Source organism: Nannospalax galili, unplaced genomic scaffold (genome assembly GCF_000622305.1).
Source record: "Nannospalax galili isolate Female #2095 unplaced genomic scaffold, S.galili_v1.0 scaffold461, whole genome shotgun sequence".
Lineage (NCBI taxonomy): Eukaryota > Metazoa > Chordata > Mammalia > Rodentia > Spalacidae > Nannospalax > Nannospalax galili.
In genome coordinates, this window is record NW_008349975.1 from 5,342,331 (window position 1) to 5,364,097 (window position 21,767).

The 21,767-nt window shown below is 37.3% G+C and overlaps 1 protein-coding gene and 1 pseudogene across 1 annotated transcript in view; one reads left to right on the forward strand and one right to left on the reverse strand.

The window, feature by feature from the left end:
• Neil3 (nei like DNA glycosylase 3) overlaps positions 1 to 17,110 on the forward strand; it is a 47,425-nt gene extending 30,315 nt beyond the window's left edge. Inside the window, exons 6-10 of the mRNA XM_008847155.2 lie at positions 1,194 to 1,360; positions 5,621 to 5,790; positions 7,255 to 7,675; positions 14,369 to 14,540; positions 16,682 to 17,110. Of these exons, the coding sequence (XP_008845377.1) occupies positions 1,194 to 1,360; positions 5,621 to 5,790; positions 7,255 to 7,675; positions 14,369 to 14,540; positions 16,682 to 16,864 (1,113 nt within the window). The 3' untranslated portion in view covers positions 16,865 to 17,110. The remainder of the gene's footprint in view (positions 1 to 1,193; positions 1,361 to 5,620; positions 5,791 to 7,254; positions 7,676 to 14,368; positions 14,541 to 16,681) is intronic.
• A 716-nt stretch (positions 17,111 to 17,826) lies between these two features.
• On the reverse strand, positions 17,827 to 20,948 carry LOC103745253 (annotated as a pseudogene).
• Between the last annotated feature and the right edge of the window lie 819 nt (positions 20,949 to 21,767).

Below are 21,767 nucleotides of genomic sequence, written 5' to 3' on the forward strand. Positions count from 1 at the left end.
AATCAAGTTTTGCCAGTCGTTATCTTTGGCTTCAGTTATTTAGATAATTTTATATTTAGTTTCTCCATTTGTAATGTGTGATAATAGTTCACTGTGTACTATATGACCTGTTCTAAGGATGAAATAAGTGCTTGCTAACGTATAAATTTTGAAAGTTGTATAATGCTCATACAGTCTTCAGTACATACATTTCATCTTCTAATCATGGATGATAGTCTGTTTTTCCACCATAGTCTTCTTTGTATATTCAAAATTGCAATTTTACTGTGTTCGGAGAGGAAGGTATTATACCAGTCTTCATTAAATGACCTAAAGTGGTAACAGACCTCTTACTGTATGGACCTGCCTTGAGTAATGGCTCTTTTACAATTATCTATGCCTATTTATTCTTGCAGAGAAGGAATGAATGTAGAAAACAGTCCATTCTGCTGAGATAGAACTGGGCATTTCACTACTCTGCTTAAATTAATATAAAGTGTTGGTGTAATTTTCAGCCTGTACTTAGTCATGTTTGTGAGGTTTTACATTTCCACCCTACTGATGTAAACCAGAAACATTTTCCTTGTAGGTGCATCAGACGTATGTGAGTAGAATAAAACTGCGCCTGAAAAATCAAAATGTCTTTTGAAATAGAATTTAGACTAAAATGGAACATAGTCTCTGTTAGAATGGTATTTGGATTTTTCTTTTCTAGGGAAGCTCTACAGTTTAAAAAAAAAAAAAAAAGCCTTTATCAGGTCAACAAAGAAAATACTCTCGTTAAATTTTATCCCCTAGAAATAAGGTTTTTGGCTGTTGAAAGTGAATGAGCAACTTCCTCATTCTAAAAGCAATCAGATTTGAAGCTAATCTGCCCCTTTTCTTATACCCATGTAATTATGTTTAATTAAGAAAGCCTTAAAAGCATAAAAGACATTTTAAGAGATAGAACTTTTATATATCATTTAGATAAGATGATAAAGTAGTGAACAATTTTGAATACTAATAAGTTAAAATGTAATGACTCAATTATTTCATACAAATCTTATTTGATAGACATTACTGAATTTTGTCAATACCTTTTTCTTCATTGAAAAAATTTTATATGGAAATATGTGCAAATTTTGATATTATTTTCAGAGATGCCTTGATTTTTCAGACAATTTCTTTGTCTCCCTTAGCAACAGTTTTGAATGTAACATTTTTTTTTTCAGTGCCATAAAACAGGATCTGCCATCTCTAAGCACTATAAGGTTTATAAGCGTCCTAATTGTGGTCAGTGCCACTGCAAAATTACCATGTGTCGCTTAGGGGAGAACAGCAGGATGACATATTTCTGTCCTCATTGTCAGAAAGAAAACCCTCAACATGTTGACATCTGGTAAGGTACCTAATTTAAATTATCTAACTAAATGACTTATAATCAGTATATGCAACTGAAGAACTGCCAAGCTACTCATAAGAGAACAGAATTCAAAGCTGTTGGAACCTTTGGAAAAAAAAAAAAAAAAACAGTCAAGAAGCAGAGGGAGCTGAAGCTGGTGGCTCCTGGGACACTTCTGAATTCAGGAGAAGACCTCACACTTCAGTGATGATACCCAGCCCTTAGTTTTAGTTTGGTTTTTAATTGAGTAGCAGGATGAGTCAACAATTGGGGAAATGTAAATATCATCAAAAGTTTTTTTCATTTAGAAATATTGTAAAAATCAACATGATTCTTCTAGAATGTACATTATATTAATGAACCAACAAAGCATTTACTAAACATGTTTGTGATAATTCTGCCAGTTCCTTTGTCTTTTCAAAATTATGCATTCCCGACCTGGGGAAATAGCCACAGGATAGGTTTGGGAACCCTCTGTAAAATGAACTTGGACACAAACTTCATTAATCACCTGACCTGACTGGTTGGCAACAGTGATGCCTTCTGTTTTCCAGAATTATGGACAGTTCAGAGAAACTGTCCAAGTCTATAAAAATCTGATTATATATTTTGCCAGTGTACACTCACCTTGGTAAATGGCCATAGGAGAAAAGTTAATCATATAAATACCTTCATAGCAGTATATGGCACAGTCATTAAAATTACCAGTACAAACAGGATGCATATGAAATACTACAAGAGGCCATGAATATTAGAGGCTTATATTTCCATTGTTAATTCCAGAATCTTTTGAAATGAGGTTTTAAAGACTCACAGGATTCCTTAAAGAGATTTAGACTTACTGGTGGGTTAGGGAAGGTCCTGCTGTTCTAGAAGTATACTGGGTCTTCTAATACCTCTTCCATCACATCCTAACCCTGTTTTATATATTGATACTCAGTTTAAGACTTTGTTTGGAAAATCAGCTATACACTGCAAGAGAAAAGACAATATTATTTGCCCTATTCCCAGGTTTCTACGATTAAGTATATTCCATTAATTTTGGCTAATTTTGGCTAAATACCTGAGCACTTTTTATATTATCTCAAATTTCTTATTTTAATTTAAAGTCATTTCAAGAGTTGAAGATAGAGCTTGGTGGTAGAGTACTTGCCTAGTGTGACAGAGGTGCTATACCCAATCCCCAGGTGCCAGGGAACACCTCAATCAATCAATCAATCAGTCAATCAAGTCATTTCAAGTTACCTTAAAGAAGTTTGCAAAGCCCAACAGAAATGATCCAGATGTTCCTTCACACACTAAGATCTCAGTTAACTCCATTAACTCTATTATTAATCCTGCCCAAATTTTCTGGTTGTTATTGATCACAGTGCATTTTAAATACCTATATAATTTGTCACTGACTCTTAATTATATATAGGCTAGTATGCCTTCATATTGCATGAATATTACTTCATTAGAGAAAACTGAGTCCATTCTATAAAATTTTTTATAATTTTTATAATGTATTATTTTCTTTCTTTATTAGAGTCCATTATATGTCAGGTAGTAGGAATTCAGGCAAAATATAATACAGCCCCTCAAAGTTCCCAGCTTCTAATGTGGGAAGTAAAGGAGTAAATGCATGGTTAAAGCAGTGATGGATGTGCTACAAAGGGATGTGCTTATGTGACTAGCAAGGGAGGTCTGGAGGAGGAACCAGATCTGTCTGCTAATTTCTACTTTCTAAGTTTAATGAGGAAAGAAACACAAATTAATCAAAGAAAAAAGGTAAAGGATTTCTGAGAAAAGAAACCAACTGGCATGTGGGCATGTGCACAAGAAAACACTTAGAATATTTGGAGAATCCCAGAAATGTGAGAGTTCAGCTACTTTATTCCTGAATAAAGACATACTCATATCTTAAAGCTATGTTGTGTGGAAATGTACTGATAGTTGGTTGCAGATTAATGAAATTTAGTGCTGTTTGTAAGCGAGTTCTTATACCTATGGAGATATCCGAGGGATGGAACAACTTGAGGGTACTTAGAAAATAGGAAGAAACTCTCTGATGACTTAAACTTGGTAGATCTAATAAGCTTTTGAGGGGAAGACAGTTTTCTTGCATCATTGTGGTGTTTAAAACATAATCTAAAAGGGTCCTATAACCAAAGGAATAGTAGAGTGATTCCTTTCTCATTCCCCACGATGGACCTTGATGAAGAACATACCAAGCCACAGAATGTTAAGAGAATGTACATTTGACTTCGCTGCTGACTCTGTAGGATTTGCTGATGGACTGAATGTGAGATGTGAGGAAATGATAGGTTGAAGTCTGGCTGTTTTTCTTGATCAATTGAGACAATGCCCTTTTTTGAGACAGAATAGTAGAATTACAGGTTGGAAGATCATGAATTTTATTTGCACTAGTGTCCTGTGACTCTTACAAAAAGTTACCACACATTTAGCATAAAGCATCAAAACTTTATTCACTCAAGTTGGGATGCTGGAAGCTTAATAGTAATTTCATTGGACATTGGACACAAAGTGTAGGCTGGACTGTACTCCCTCTGAAGGTCCCAAGGGACAAGCTGTCCCTTGTTTCTTTGACCTTTGGGTGGCTGCCAGCATTCCCCAATGTGGCGGCATCATAGCAGTCTCTGCCTCTGTTTTAATAGTACCATCTCCTTTTCTGTGCATATCAAGTCTGCCTTCATTTCTCTCTTTTTGTGACTAGAGTTAAAGGACCATGGAGATGATCTCTGGGCCAATAGCTTTAATTGCATCTGCAAAGACTTTATAAAGCAACACTTGTTTACTGAGAATGTACCTGTTTGTTATCTTTGGAGGTATTCTTCAGCCTACTACAGCATGTTGAGTGTAAGATTCCTGTTACATATCCATACAGAGAATTTGGGGGTTGGCAGGAGCTTCCAAAGTCTCCATATAAAATAATAAACACCCCCTATGATTAGGATAGAAAAAAATGACAGTAATAAAGCATGGCAGCATACTGAAAACCTGAAGGTCATTTAAATTGTGTTAACTATGAATAAATGCAATGCAGTCTGTTGCCTTTCAGAGTAAGTTGTAGTGACTAGAAATTAGGTCAGTTAAACAAATGCTGTAGGTTAGATTCCAAATGCAGGTGACATGCTAAGCATTAAATGTCAAGGTAGGTAAAGATAAAGTAATCTTAATGAGATGTATCTTACTTTCAGATTTCCTTGTGCTATTCATTATTTTACCAAACAAGCCTGAATGTAAAGAGTGGTGTATTTGTCTATAAGGAGCAAGATGTCACTGAAGTCAAGGCTACCTCTGAAAGTCAAAGAAAGTTTAAGAATCTGAACTTTAAGATCTGCAGCCTTTCCTAGTAGAGCTTTTCTCAGTGTTAACTTTCAGAACCTGTCACACCACCGTGATACCTCTTAGTTTCACAAATACCAGACACTAGAACTGTATCAGAGCTTTAGAAAAGCACTGTGTTGTTAACACAGTCAAATGGTCAATGGAGTTCATGTGGAGAATCATGGTTTACGTTGGTCACTAAAAAAAAAGAAAAAAAGATTAGTTTCCAAGATTAGTTTTATTGTTTGCTTCTTAACCTAATAACTATATATCTATTCATGATTATGTAGTAGATTTGAAATAGTCTTCTGAGAAGAGAGCTGATGGAAAGATAATCTTTTTTCATCATTAAAGATTAAGTAATTAATGCATGCTTAGCAAATATCTTTAAAAATCTAGAATTTTAAATGGGACTTGGGAGGTAGAGGCAGGCAGATATCTGTAAGTTCAAGGCCAGTCTGGTCAACATAGTCAGTTCCAAGCCAGCCAGAGTTACACAGTGAATCCCTGTCTTAAAAAACAAAACCAAAATCTAATCTAGAAGTTTCTCTCCAGAGTACAAGAAGTCAAGTAAAAACTCTCATTTTATTTTCAGTGTTCTATTTTCAGCATTTGTTTTTTCTAGTTTAGTTGAATAAATATTTTGGCTTTACTTTGAAGTGAATTATTTAAAATATTATTACTTGGAAAATACTTCCTACTAGTTATAGCAGATGTTTTGAGTTGGTTTAGAAAACACACAGCTCTTTTAGAGTCGTATTTCTGAGTTTAAAAGCAATTAGTAGGGCTTAGGATATAGTTATGAGACCTATCAGTGATAACTTCTAAATAATATTAATGTTTTATAATAGTTTCTAAAATATCCCAAATGCTTAAGAATTAAGTAGTACAAATATAAATGATTAATTTTAAAAAATTATTTTACAGCAAATTGCCAACTAGAAATACAATCATCAGCTGCACATCTGGAAGAGGAGAACACCATATGGATTTAGTGGCTCAGAAATCTGAGGAGCAGTGGACCTGTGTGGTCTGCACCCTAATAAACAGACCCTCTGCCAAGGCGTGTGATGCTTGCTTGACCTCAAGGCCTGCTGGTAAGATTGAAATTTCATTTTGAGTTAATTAAGTTTCCAAAAAGATTTGTTATACAGTCAGGTATATATCTTACTCCATCCTGATAGTCCATAACCAAATAAAATGCTTTCTTTCTCAAATGTTGAAAGGACTTGCCAGCCTTTTCATGTAAAATAGGCTGATAATGTGTTGAATAATATAAAAAAAAAAAAGAAAGAGAAAGAAAGCAGGGAGGGAAAATATGCTTTTGCTAAAAAAGTATGTGCCTTTGTATCTCAAAAAACTGAGATGATCACATCTGTTCTCTACTGTTTCTAATGAATTATTCAATAAAGCTTTGTTTTATGCAGATTTCAGCAACTTTCGAGTTTGTTATTCAGTCCAAGCATTTCATAAATTGAAAGGGAGGATTTCTGTAAGAATATCTTTGCAGGTGGAATTGAAAAATGCTGAATTTTTTTTCTTCTTTATCCTTCCTACCCCTTGTTATTAAAATCTTTACCCAGACAATTGTACTGATTTCATTGAAATCCTTCAAAATAACTCTTTATAACTCACAATCTTGTGCGTTCAGAGAATGTAAAACCTCGGAGGAAACCTGTGATTAAGAGCCATCTCATTGATGCAGCTTCTATTGTGTTCTCCAAGTGTTATTTCTTTCTCCAATTAGAGATGAGAAAGTTCATTCTTGACTTCAGGACCCCTACATTGTGTTAGCTGCCGTATTGTGTTTTGTTCCTTGGGCCTACAAGGCGGGCATCATCCCTCCAACAGCTTTGCTAAGTAGCCCGAGTGACTGCACCTCCTTCTAAAGTATCACTCAAAAGAGAACGCTCTTGGAAAACCAGCCTTAGTTTTCCACATTTAGTTCAACATTACAAAATGGCTTTACACATTGCATTAACTATTTTCTGATTAATTTTTGCGTATGAAGACATATGTTTTCACTTTAATTTAGATTGTATTGTGATACTGGTTCCAAAATCCTAGGATATTTGTTAAAATGTTATCTTCTAATCAACATCAAGTGTTTGTAATTCTTCTTGTATTAATTAAGCTTTTCATTTGGTGCTGTCATTCATAGAAATATTCCTGGTAGCCCACACATTGTCTCTAACTGCTGACCTGAGATTTTATGGGACATAGTTCTTAATTACCACTGCCTAATGCCTTGCCTAATATTAACAGAACTGATAGCTAAATAATGTTTAAGTGCTTAAACATAATACAATGCAAATATAAGTCTTTGTTAACTCCAGCTTTGGGTGCCTATAGGTTGTTAACATTATACATTTTAAATAATAACTTTATTTCCAAACCATAAGATTATTCATTATACCATATCCAAGTTAGCTTTGCATCATGGTTATATATATTTGCTCACTGTAACAAACTGAAATAATTTTTTAATCAAATATATTTCAAAAATAGTCAATATAGTATATTTTTAGGAATACTGTAGAATTATTTATCTCTTTTTTCAGATTCGGTGCCCAAGAGTGAAGAAAATTCTATTGCCCTTTACAACTTAGTGAAATACCCTTGTAATAACTTTGAGAACATACACACAGAAGTGAAGATCAACAGAAAAACTGTGTTTGGAAATACGACCCTGGTCTTGACTGATTTCAGCAATAAATCTAGTACTTTGGCCAGAAAAAAAAGCCAAAACCAGATAATAGATGGGGAATTTCAAAACTTTCTTCCTACAAACCTGTGTTTTAGTGATACACAACACCCCTCCAACGAGAGAACAAACTTTACAACTCCACTATCCAACAAAGTAAACATATCCCCTACAGTTTGCTCTCAGTCTACATTATTTAGTTCACCACATAAAAAATTGAAAACAGCCCACTACTCAGCAGCAGACCTCAAAAGCAGTGACTCTGAGTTTCCTAACAGGTATGATGTTTCTAACCTTGGCCTTTACAATATTTACATTGGTTTTGTTAAGGTATTTTTGAGATGTTTAAGGTGTTTGTATTGTTCAAAATTTTAAGAAGGCAGAAAATTCATCCATTACTAAGGAAGTTGAATTGATTTTAGTTGCATAAACTGAAAAGTTATGACAGTAATTTGCTTCCCTTCCCTTCTCTAGCTTATTGATGTTAGGGAAGGAAGGAAATGAAACAGATTTTGCTGCATCTGCAGCAAGGATTTTTTTTTTTTTTTTCCTTGACTGTAACCATATGACCAAATTTGAAATATTTGGAAAACATATAGAAAAATATTTAAATCACCTGTAATCATGCCTGTTATCGATATCCACTGCTGATAGTGGTTATATACACATTCCTTGAGCTACAAGGTAATTATGCACTTATAAACCTGTCATAAGTTGAAACTGCGTTCAATACACTCAGCCCACCACACATTAATTTAACAGCACAGGACACGGAAGGGTGCTATTTCCCTCCCATGTCTGCTGCTGATTGAGCACCATAGCTTGTTGTCCAGCATTGAAACATATTATTTTCTGGCTTGTTACTAACCTGCAAAAAGATCGAAATTCAAAATTTGAACTATGGTTTCTACTGAATGACTTTTGCTTTCTCACCGTGGTACGATCAAAGCAGTGTGAGTGCCGTTGCCATCTGTTGAGGCCCATCTCAATCTCCTCCCACTGAAAAACAGTTCTGAGAACATCATTTATAAAAGTTTAGTGATTGCATCTATTAGAAAAAGAAAAAGAAACCAGAGATACCTTATTGGCGTTTCTGTTTTAAAAAGTAGCTGCATGTCAGCCATGTGGGGTGGTTTTTCTCTATTTTAACCAAAAAAGTCCCAAAGAGCATCCATGTTCTTTTTATATCCAAAATGAAAACTTACAACTCCAGTTATGTACCACCCACGCCAGGCATGTTTTATGGAGCTACCAGCTACATGGCCAGGAGAAGATCCTGCTTATTCACAAAGTTTCAGCAGCAGCTCCTGCAGCCAGCCCCTGCTGACCTTCCTTTACCCCCATCTCCTCTGATTACCTGAGCTTCCTGTCACAGCCTGTCATGCCTCCAACGGAAAAGCATCCTTCCACAAATTTTTTCCAAGCTGCTTTTTTTTTCCTCATTAAAAAATTAGGTGTCATAATTGTAGCACTTCTTAATTTTTTTTTTTTTTTGATATTTCCAAGGAGAACTCGTGGGAGTCCATTCTCACCTGCCACGTAGGTTCCAGGAATCAAACCAGATCATCAGGCTTGGCAGCACCACCTTTAACCTCTGAGCCATCTCACCAGCCCTTTGTAAGATTTTCCAGTGAAGAGTGTATAACGTGTTCACAAACGCTCTTCTTCCTACCCATGTCTTTTCTGGCCAGTGGTAGACAGAGTTACTATAGATGCTAAAGTAGCCTCAGGGGATTGTGATTTTTCCCTGCTCCTCTGGTTTTAGCTATGGCTTTACCGTTTGTGTGATTCCTCCTCTGGACAGTGGGATGAGGGAACACCTGGGGTAAACGCCTAATCCAAACTCGGAATCTTTAAAGCTTATTTCATAACAGTTCTGAGACAATTACTGCCCAATATATCCATTTCTTTCAAACTTCTATCCCACCTCTAAATCTTTTATCATCAGTTAATAATAATTGGCCCTTAACTGATATTTTTCAAAATATCGTGTTCATGTTTAACATTACCGATTTAACTTAACAACATAGCTGATCATGTTACATTTAAATTGAGCTGTGTGGGCTGAACTTTTAGATGACTGGATACATTTTCACAGTAACCATAATGATAAAAATCAGGAAGGAGTTAAAGTCCAAGTTGGGAGCCTATCCTGTAGGAGAAATTGTTTTTAAGCAGTTTTTCTGTGTACTGGCTTAACTGGAAGGATGTGGAAGGATCATTTAAAATACTCTGCCACCCATTGTACCTTGGTGAAATATCTTGGCATATTTTTATTTCCTTCATGCTTTTTAAAAAACTCAGATGATTTAACTAATGCATTAGGGATTTTAAGAAAACATTAATGTAACCTTAAATTTAAATGATTTCTTCATAACCATTAGCAGTGGAATCATATGATTAATCACAGTGCACAACATTACTTAGAAATGCTGCAGCCATGTGTATTGTGCTGAAGAGAGAAGCACCAGGACAGAGTCCACAATCAATCAAAATCAACCAGCAGAATAAATGTCAAGTGATGAGATAAATTCACCCAGTAGCCCTTCTGCACCCAGTGACTTTATAAGGAATAAATTGCAAATTACTGTCATTTATTTCATTTTTCTCCTTGTCTGGCAGCTAGAGTGTTCATCTTGTGGACAAGATGCCTAGCAGAGGCTCACCCCATAATGTTATTAAAGCAGGTGGCCCACTTAGAATTTATAGCCAGTTTATTTTTCTTTAATAATTAGAGGGTAATTAATTTGGCTTTTGTTCTCGTAATTACTGATCTCACTGGCACCACATACATGTTATGTTAATGAGGCTTATTTTTTGATTGGTCTTTACATATATTTGAATGTTTTCCAGTTATCAGATTACGAATTAGATAACTGAACCAATTTTTTTTTTTTTTTTTTTTTTTTTTGGCCTTTTTGAGATAGGGTCTCCCTGTAGTCCCAGCTGTCCTAGAACTCACTATTGTAGACCAGGCTGGCCTTGAACTCACAGACATCTGCTTGCCTCTGCCTCCTGGATGCTGGGATTAAGGGTGTGTGCCACCACACTTGGCCAACTGAACCGACTTTTTAAAAATTATTTTTAAATTTTTATTTAATGTGCATGAATTTTTTTTTTTTTTACTGCATGTATATAAGTGCACATGTGTCGTACAGTGCCCACAGAGGCCAGAAGAGGACATTGGATCCCCTGGCACTGAAGTCTGGAGTTTGAGATGGTTGTTAGCTGCCATGTGAGCCCTGGGAACCAGATCCTCTGGAAGACCAGCAAGTGCTCTTAACTGTTAAGCTCTCTGTCCAGCCCACGTAAACCATTTTTAAGCAGTTAGTAACAGCTACTAAGAATAGGTTTCATCATTTACCCAGTTATTTTAAACAGGGATGTGATGATACATATTCAAGAAAGCCCAGGTTCTAGGATGAACATGATACAAAGGGTCACATAGAAGAGTGGAAGGATGCTATCAAAATCATTCACATTTTCCTGTTTGTTGCCATCAGCTGACTGGAAAGCTTACTTCTAAATTCAAGTGCAGGTACTAATGACTGATACCTTGCACTGGTTTCTGGATTGACTCTTGGAGTTCTCAGTGCCTCAGAATTTTAGAACCAGACCATCTAGAATCAGTTAATTTCTGTTTATTTTAGTCTTTGAGATAATCTTGAATGACCAAATCGACATTCAGTTGGATTATGCCAAAAATATTTCCAGGTGGTAAATTTAGTATAATTAAATCAACTATCTTCTCGAAAGTAGTTTTATCTGTCTCTAGTTTTATCTGTCTCTGATTCTTTGATTCTGATGACGTCTACACAGCAAACTACAGGCAGATCCAGCCTAACAGCTGTTTGTGTCAAGTTTCATTTCCATTTGTTTAGTTATTTTGTATTACAAACAACAGAATTGAATAGTTGCCGCAGAGACCCACAGCCTATGTGTCTGAAAAGGTTTTGCCAAGTTCTAGGCTATTATTTTACTATGCCACTTATGTCATAACCAAATGGTGAGCCTAATCACCAAAATGAGTTAGACTATTTTCTGTGCTAAATTTACCTAGGGAAATGCTCCACTACACTTTAGAAAGTTTTTAAATAATGATTGAAACAAAAAGGAATCAAGATATCCTCAATTAAGCAGAACATTTAATTAGCCTGGATAATGTTTTCTATCATAAAATTAAGGTTAGCTGTGCATATTTAGAGCTGTTGTGATCACAGGTGGCACCCAGTAACGTGGCTATATTAACTCAGTGCTTCTCAACTTAATGTGCATATGAATCACCTGGGAATCTTGTTAACAGTCTGATTCCACAGGGATTTGGAGGAAGGGTAGATAATTTGGTATGTCTAAAGAGCCCCAGGATGATGTTAATGTTTTAAGTCAGCAGAACACACTCTGGATATCAAGGCTAAGACAGCACATGACTAGCTTTTGCTTTAGCTTAACACCAAGAGAGACACAGACAGAACTGAAGCAGAGGCGAGACTTTGAAGTCTCTCCCCTTTAATTCTGTCCTCCAACACTAGACTTCTCAGAATAGCTTCAGACCTAACTAATCTATATCTTTTTACATTTATGAAATTTTGAGTTAAAAGTTAGGGGGAGTAGGTTAGGAAGTGTTGAACTAAATGTTACCAAAGCCAGCCAACTTAAAAATAATATATAAAGCTATGTTTTTGGTGTTTTGATTTGTTTTGTTTTCCTGTATTAGGTGTTGCAGCTAAAGCCCTGTTCACAGTACACACACACTCCACTAAGCTATATCCCTAGCCCTTCCTTTTTTCATTTAAGATAGGATCTAGCAAGATTACCCAGGCTAGCCTTGAACTTGCGCTCTTGTTTCAACATCCTGAGAAGCTAGACACCAGCAAAATAATATATAAAATGATGTATTTATGTGTGTATATTTTAATAACCCACATTCATTTATTTCTACTAATATTCTTAACATCTTCATTTTGTTTCTCCCTCTTTTTTTTATTTTATTTTTTTTTATTTTTGAAACAGGGTCTTCCTGTAGTCCCAGCTGGCCTGGAACTCTAGGTCTCTAGGTATACCCGGCTGTCCTGGCCTCTATCTCATGATGCAAGGAACAATTATGGGAAACAAAAGGCCATTTGGTGCCTCTTGGCTTTTATATTTCTGATTTGGTATAAGCCATCACTATAAGATATCCTCCACCAACCACCCTTGAAAAGAGGAACAACAAAATCATTACAGATAACACATTTAATGATAATATCCTTGGATAATATCCAATGCCTTTACTTACTTTCAATGGTTGCTATATGAACAGTTTGTTTTTAAGCCCTTAGATTAAGTCTATCCCAACAAATATTTTTAAAGTAATATATGAAGTCATCTTTTTTACAAAGGAGTTTAAACCAATTTCATCACTAGTAAAAGATGATATTATAAGAGCGTTTCAATTAGATACAGATATGCTGCCTTGAGGCATCATTATAGAAACAATGTGTGAAAAATGTCGTCTAGGAAGCCAAGTGGAAGGGAAGATGCTTCTGCTTTTTAGGTATTTTAAAAAATTATTTTGTTCTTTAGAAATTTCCCACAAAGTGAAAAACAGACTATTTTATTATTAAAACAATAAAAAATATCTCTGTGAGTTTGAGGCCAGCCTGGTCTCTAGAGCAAATCCAGGCCAGCTGGGGCTACAGGGAGACCCTGTCTCAAAAAGACCAAAAAAAAAAAAAAAACCAAAAAACAATTAAAATAAAAAATGATAAAAAATAAGGACATCAAGAGAAAGGACTTCTGATACTTTTTGTTGTTTGGTTTTTATTTTTACAGTTGTTTTGGATTGTTTTGTTGCTGGCAATCACACCATCACACCTGTCTTGCACATGCCAAGCACATCGATCTGTCACTGGGTCCTCATGGCTTGTTTTATTACTGTTAACACTTTTTCTCTGAACTGGTTAATTAAAAGTCTATATAAATGTAGCAAGCTCTGCCCTAGTTGCAGTGCATGTGTTTAATCCCAGCCCTCAGGAGGCAGAGGCAAGCAAATCTCTGTGAGATTGAGGCCAGCCTGATCCACATAGTGACTTCCAGGCAGGCTGGGACTAGGGAGACCCTGAAAAAAAAAAAAAAATGGGCAAGATACGGAAAATTAAAAATAATGAACCTATATTTTTTTCCAAGAAGAAAACTTTATATAGCTAAAGATCAAGGCTGACTCCTGGACTTTGTTCACTGTGTTTAGGGACGCTCTCCAAATACTCTGTATTTTATTTTTATTGAGTTTTTGTGCATTTCATACAACAGATCCTAATCAAATTTAGACCCCTTCCCCTATTTACACCCCTCCCCCACAGCCTGCCCACAGGTTTCATGCATTCTGTCATACATATTAAGGCCTTTCTAGGCAAGCATTTGTACCCAAATGTCTCTCCGTGCAAGTTCATCCACTGCAGTCTAGTCAGTCTATCTGGAGTCACTCCCATAACAAATATCAACTCTTCCTCACCCCTCAGTAATCAGTTGCCAATAGTTCCTGGGCCAAGTTTGGGGCCTGCTGCCCATTTCTCCACTTCTGTTCTGGTCCTTGTCTTATTGAGTCCGCAGGCTGTCACCATTGTTGCAAGTTCATATGAACACATTCCCAGAGGTCTGAAAGACTAGAGAATATCTTAGAGGAAATAAAAGGGAATATACTGTAATACTTGGTAAGGGAAGAACTGAGTATCAGAAATGAAAATTTAAGAAAACACAATATAGTAGATACTTTGAAAGTTTCAGTTTTGTGCTTTAGGCACATGGTGACTTTAGAAGTGAATTACCATTACCAGAGGAAACAAAAGGCAAGTGTAATGGGCTAATGTTGATCATGGCCCACCGTTTGGTGGAAGTGCTTGGTATAGCTGTAATTCCAAGTGGCTGTGGTGACATGGCATGCATGATCCTTTATTAATGTTATACTGCTGTTATTTTGTAATGTGTTATCACAGTGAACTCCAGACTATGCCAGATGACTCTTGTTCCTTAAATGCTGGCAATCCTCGGTGCAGGAAACACAACCGTCTTTGTGCTCTCCGAGTTGTGAGGAAGGAAGGTGAGAACAAGGGGAGGCAATTTTATGCCTGTCCTCTACCCAGAGAAGCACAATGTGAATTTTTTAAGGTATGTGAAATTTTTACCGTGCTTACTATAGTGCAACTGGATTTTGCTTATTACAATGTAATAAATAGCAGTTTGTTTACTTTTTATTTATTTATTTATTTGAAACAGTATCTTGCCAAGTGCTGCGATTAAGGGCATACACCAGTATATACCTGGATTTACCTTTCCATTTTAAATAGCCACATTACTTCTTCTAGTTTAGTTTCTCTTGTTGTGGTAAAACTCTCTGACCAAAACCAACGTGGAGAGGAAAAGATTTATTTGGCTTACACATCCCAATTGCAGTTCATCATTGAAGGAAGCCAGGGCAGGAACCTGGAGGCAGGACCTGAAGCACAGACCATGGAGGAATGCTGTTTACTGAATTGTTCCTTTGACCTGTGCTTAGCCTGCTTTCTTATACAACCCAGGACCACCTGGCTGGGGTGGCACCATGCACAGTGGGCTGGGCCCTCCCCCTCCCATGTCTCTTACCAATGAAGAAAATGCCTCATAGACATACCTCAGGCCAGTCCAATAGAGGAAATTCCTAATGGAGGGGTCCTGCTTCCCAGATGTGTCAAGTTAACAACTGAAGCTATTGAGTACATTAGTGTTCTGTCTATTCTGTCTGGATGTTAAATAATCTAAAATTCAGAGAGTGTCAATAAATAACTTTAATAATAAAACAGCTATTATATCACTAGAGAGTTTCATATTTGTAATCACAAGTATAAAAATGTTCTTAATTCACAATGATAGATATGGAGGCCAGGTATAATTCACACTTGTAATCCCAGTATTTGGCAAGTTGAGGCAGGAGAATCTTGTGTGTGAGACCAGACTGGGATATGTAATGAGTTCTGGGCACAAATGACTTAAGAAATATTAAAAGTACTCATGTGGTTCATAGTCCAAAATAAGAATTTGTTCATCCTCAATCTTTGACGTGGGGGCTGGATGATGGCTCAGTGGTTAAGAGCCCTGGCTACTCCTCCAGGACTAACAACCTTGGGTAAATCCAGTTCCGCGGGATACAGCACCCTCTTTTGGTCTCTTCAAGCACTGTATACACATGGTACACATATGCAGGCAAAACAGTTATTCACATAAAAAAACCTTTGACTTAATTTTGAGTACATGAGAAAAACAGTGTATAATCCTTGAAATGCCTTTGGTTTGTAATAACCTTGGTGAATCCTACAAGTGTAACCTGAAAAAAAAAATGATGGCACCTGTTAATCTCGTGCTATTTTTGGTGTATAGATTTTGCCCTGAAAACAAATTTGATATAGGAAACAGGAATCGAGTTCCTTTAGTCAGTCTCCTTGTCTGCATTCTTCAGTGAGAGACTTACCACGCTGAGTGTAAGTCTAATGTTTAAAAATACACATTTTTCCTAGCTACACTTCATATAGTGTCTAATGGAAAAAAAAGAAAATATTGATCTGTTTCAATTCTGGAGCAAAAATATCCTGGTTTGGCTTCTTGAGAAATAAAATATCTATATTCAGTGTGCAAACTTTCATAAGGATGTTCCCCGGTTAAATTTGATGATTTTAGGTCTTACATTTAAGATGTGGTTCTATCATATTAAACCCATAGATTTCCTTAAGGACCATTTTTAAGAATACTGGGAAAATATTATTAAGATTTTATGTTGCTGTTACAACTCCTTTCATTCCTCTCTTGAAAACAAAATTACTGAGAATAAAGGAGGCTCTGCCTTCAGTCTGGGTAAGTTCCTATTGGGTTCTTTCTTTTCCTGGGAGACCAACAGAATTTAGTATTACAATTATTACAAATATTTGATAATATTTTAACTAAAACAGACATATACCTGGGACACTGGTGATTGCATAATATCAAGGTTCTGATAATTTTCAGTTACTCCAAATAAAAGAAAGTAACTCTACTTGCCTTTATATAAAGATAAACTAGGAATTTGGACAGTGTATTATATGATTCAAACAGAATTTTAAATGAAATGCTTCTTAAATATATGAATTTTTTAGGGCAGCAACTAATGGCATGTCTGTTTCACAAATGTCAAATTAATAATCATAGCAGTGAAACAGGTGTCGCATCAGATGAGGCTGGTCTTGTTTGTTCATCATTGTAACTTCTGTCTATACTTTTTAGTCTTATCCTTTCTTCCCTAGTGGGCAGACCTGTCCTTCCCATTCTGCAAACATGGCAAGCGCTCCATCATGAGAACAGTGCTGAAGACTGGACCTAATAATGGAAAGAAATTTTTTGTGTGTCCTTTTGAGAAAGAAAAACAATGTAATTTTTTCCAGTGGGCAGAAAATGGGCCGGGAATTAAAATTATTCCAGGATGCTAATGTTTTCTCTTTTTAAAGACTATCCAGCATATAAACTCTTCAAACTTTTCACAATATTTAATCTCCTTTATTTAACAGAAAAACTATAGAATACTTACGGAACATGTAAATTAACATACTATAGTATTTGAAAACCATTCTTTTGTTAAATGTGAGTTATCTTTTTCTTTTATCATAATGAATGTACTATATTTCACTCTGGATGGTACATCTCATTTAAAATGTGTATTTAATTCATGTAGCATTGGCAATAAAGTATTTTTAGTATGCTTTTGGTCTCTTAACTTCTATTGGGAAGAGCAATTTATTTGTTTTTAGGAGAAGACTATCAATCATATAAAATTATAAGATACTCTGCAATGAATACTTTTTTCTACTGCTAAGTCTGGATAATATATGATGAAACACAATTTAAGATGTAAGGTCTCCTTTATGAAAAGCAGTAGTCTCTTCAATAATACTAAGTTCCTTTTCAGCTAGAGATATGCTGAACCTGTGAATAACTTAATGTGTTTTCACAGAATGTTATGGAGATCCAAACTATTAAAGTGGTATTTAAAAACAGAAGTTACCTGCATACGTTTAAAGAGAAATGTTTTAAATGATTTCCTAGCTCTAATTTTTTTTTTTTTCTCATTAAACTTGTTTTAATGGGTCTCAAAATTCTGTGACAGATTTTTGGTCAAGTTGTTCTATTAAAAAGCACTGATTCTACAAGCTAATAACTTAAAACTGCTACACACACACACACACACACACACACACACACACACACACACACACACAGCTCTACAGTGCCCACCCCGCATTCCCCTTTTCTTTTGAAGGTTTTACAATGCATTGTTATTATTAACCAGTCTTTTACTATTAAACTTAAATGGCCAGTTGAGACAAACAGTTCTGAGACTGTTCTTACACCACTTTTTAAGAAAGACTGGGGTGGGAGGTATTAGGGATAATATTTATTCAGCTTTCTGGGCGGACTTGGTGACTGCCAGTTCCAGCAGCCTTCTTGTCCACGGCTTTGATGACACCCACAGCAACTGTCTGCCTCATGTCATGAACAGTAAAACGACCCAGAGGAGAATAAAAGAGTAGAAGTTCTCAATGCACACGGGCTTGCCTAGAACCAACAATGATTGCATCACCAGATTTCGAAAATCTGGGACTGACTTACAGCTTCTTACCAGAACGGTGATCAATCTTTTCTTTAAGCTCAGTGAACTTGCAAGATATGTGAGCTCTGTGACAATCCAGTGCAGAGACACAGCCAGCACTAATTTGGCCTGAATGGTTCAGGATAATCACCTGAGCAGTGAAGTCAGCTCCACTAGTAGGTCATTTTTGCTGTCATCAGCAACATTACCACATCAAACATTGTTGACAGACAGCATTCTTTATATTGAAGCCTACGTTGTCCCCAGGAAGAGCTTCACTCAAAGCCTCATGGTGCATTTCAACAGACTTTATTTCAGTTGTGACATTGTCTAAAGCAAAGGTAACCACCATGCCAGGTTTGAGAACACTGGTCTCCACTCTGCCCACAGAGACAATACCAATACCACTAATTTTGTACACATCCTGGAAGGGCAGTCGCAGAGGCTTGCCAGTTGGATGAGTTGGTGGTAGGATACAGTCCAAAGCTTCCAGAAGTGTGGTCCCACTGGCACCTCCACCCTTATGAGTGACTCTCCATCCTTTGATTCAAGGCATATTAGCACTAGGAGCCAGCATGTGGTCACCATTCCAACCAGAAATTGGCACAAATGCTACTGTGTCAGGTTGTAATCAATTTTCTTAATGTAGGAACTGACTTCCTTAATTTGCTTGTATCTCTTCTGGATGTATGGGACTCAGTGGAATCTATTTTGTTGACACCACCAATAAGCTGTTTCATACCCAGTTGTAAGCCAGAAGGGCATGCTCATTAGTCTCTCCATTCTTGAAGATACCAGCTTCAAATTCATCAACACCAGCAGCAATAATCAGGACAGCATAGTCAGCCTGAGATGTGCTTGTAATGAAGTTTTTGATGAAGTCTCTGTGTCCTGGGGCATCAATGATACTCACATAATATTTGCTGGTCTCAAATTTCCACAGGGAGATGTCAATAGTGATACCATACTCCTCAGCTTTACATTGTCCAAGACCAGGCACACTCGAATGAGCCTTTTCCATCTCAGCAGCCTCCTTCTCAAATTCTTCAGTGGTTCATTTGTCAATCCCACCACATTTGTAGATTAGATGGCTAGTAGTGGTGGACTTGCCCGAATCTCTGTGTCCAATGACCACAATATTGATGTCTTTTTCTTTCCCATTTTGGCTTCAAGTTAGCAATGGTTTTCATAACACCTGTGTTCTGATAGCAAACCTGTTGTGAAAAGCTTCCTATCTTGATTTTTAACATCTTTTATTACTTTGAAAAGTAAGTCAATTTCTAAACTGTATTGCTATAACTTTGAAGTGCCCTCCAAAAGTTTTCTCTTTTATGTTTCCCCCCACCCTCTCTCTCTGGTCCTCTGCAAGAGCAGTACTTACTCTTAACTACTTGAGCCATCTCTCTCCCACCCCTACAAAAACTTTTTGAAATAGGTTTAGTCACCAGCCTGTGGCAATATTAGGATATGGTCACAGCCTTAGGAGCCCAGGAGGGGACAGTTGGGTTACTTGGGGAATGCCTCTGAAGTTGACGTTTGGACCCTGGCCACTTCCTTTCTCTGCTGTCTGGAAACAATGGAGATGACCCACCATAAACTGAAACTCTGAATTGATGAACATAAACCAGATTTTTCCTTTAAAGTTGACTTTCTTAGGTATTTTTGCCACAATCTAATCTGACACATTTTATCATGATTTTCTTCTTTCTGTGATACTGTTAATAAAACCCAGACCTTTGCCCATATAGGTAAGCACTCTACCACAGACCTACATCCCTGATGTTATAATTTTACTCCTAGTTTTGTTTGGTCTCCCTCCCCCTTTTTTCTTTAAATTTAATCCAAATAGCTATGATTCTTTTGCAAATGAAAAGAAAAGCCATCTGCCTGAAGGTTTTTCTGTATTTGTGGAAAATTCCTTTCAGAGAAGAGTCAATATGTATTTTAAAAGGGAAGCAAGCCCCTTTCTACCATTAATGTGTCCATGCAGCACTACAGGAGTTAATAACATATGAAATGATTGCCAAGAACAGAACATGTGTTTTATGTTAAACACTCTCCACTGAAAAAGCAAAGTTAGAACCACCCTAAGATCAGGGATCATAACACCAATAGCTCAACAAGGCAACAAATCTGTGTGACAGAGGAAGAACTGAACTGGACAACTGGTAGTGTCACCCACCCTGACATGAAACAGAGTGTGTGTGTTAATAAGGAAGAAGCAAATGATGTGCAGCAGGGAGAGAAGGAGCCCACTGCCAAAACGGCTTCATAAAGCTCCAGCCCCAAAGCATGCAACTGAAAACAGGATTCCGTCTGAATCATTGACTGGTTCCTATACCATTCTTTTGTGAGATGCATGGACTGATAATAATGATAAAAAGAAGTGAAGCAAAAGCTGATTGATGGTGGGGGGTTAAAGGTTTAAGTGACGATAGGGTCAGAAGGGTATGAAAAAGCCTTATGGAAACACACTGCTTTGTTAGCTCATGTAAAAATGCGACTTTTTTAAAAAGTATGAGCAGCAGTACCCTTCATGAGTGGACATAGGCAGAAGGCATGTGTTATTAAATGAAAATGCCAGTGCCAGTCATGGGATACCTCTGAGTGGTTGGTCAGCGAAGTCCCAGAGATCCCCTAAACAACAGGCTATTGCTGTTGCTTTTAATCACCAACCATAACTAGAAAACTAGAAGGTAAGACCCTTTTGCTGAAGACACCATACACTTCTGTTGCAGGTCTTAGAGAAATCAGCCTGTAATCGACTGGGAAAGTCTGCTGGCTACATTTCTTGGTGCTAGAAGACACTATGCAGGATGTTGGGGTGGGGTTTATTGGTAGTCTTATGTAGTGCTAAACTTTGCATGCTACAATACTGACTTGCTGGAAAGATGTGCCCACTTGTGCAATAGTGGCATGAAGGTCATAGTGCTAACAAACTGCTTTCTCACTAGATTTAAGGCCTGCACCACAGGAAAGAATTATACCTGGTACTGTAAACCTGATCAAAAGCCCATCACAGGGGAGGTCCTAAGCCCTAGGGTGAAAACTACTATTACTGTTTTGTTAAATAGTCATGTTGTCAAACTGCCTTCTAAATATTTATGTTTATGCCCATAGATTAGTGCTGCTCTCAACATTGGTCAGAAAAGCTTCATTTTGCAGTGGGCAGTGGATAATACAGTCTATAACTGGTCAAGGGGCTGAAAATAAGTGACACTGGGACCACTCAACCCTTAAATGGAACTTCTATATCAGTCCTCCTCCATCTCAAGGGTCAGGGAGTATCGTAGAAGAGAGGAGTTAAAGAATATAAGAGCCAAGCTAGAAGATGGGGAATTCTGTTTAATGCTGTCTTCTGGGCATGATTTGTACTCTTGGTCTCACAGCCGCTGAGATTACCCTGCACAAAATTAAGCCAGTGAAACTTCCACCACAGGTGTGGGAGGGATCTCATGAGGCCCCACCACTACCTGAGGAGTTATTTGCAGTTGTTGGCTATGGGGCGCGCAGGGATCTCGGGGCCCCTGCGTGCAGCCGGAATGGCGAGGCGGGTCCCGCGGGCGTCTGCATCTCCGCTGCGCACCTGGAGGATAGGCAGGTCTGGTCGCGTCCCGTGTCGCTGTCCGCCGCTTGAGTGCTGAAAGTCTCTGCTGTCGGGGCTTTGCCCGGCCGAGTTCCTCCCTAATTTCACCCTGTGCTCTCTCTCTCTCTCTGAGTTCGGGACCCGTCAGCTGCTGGGTCAC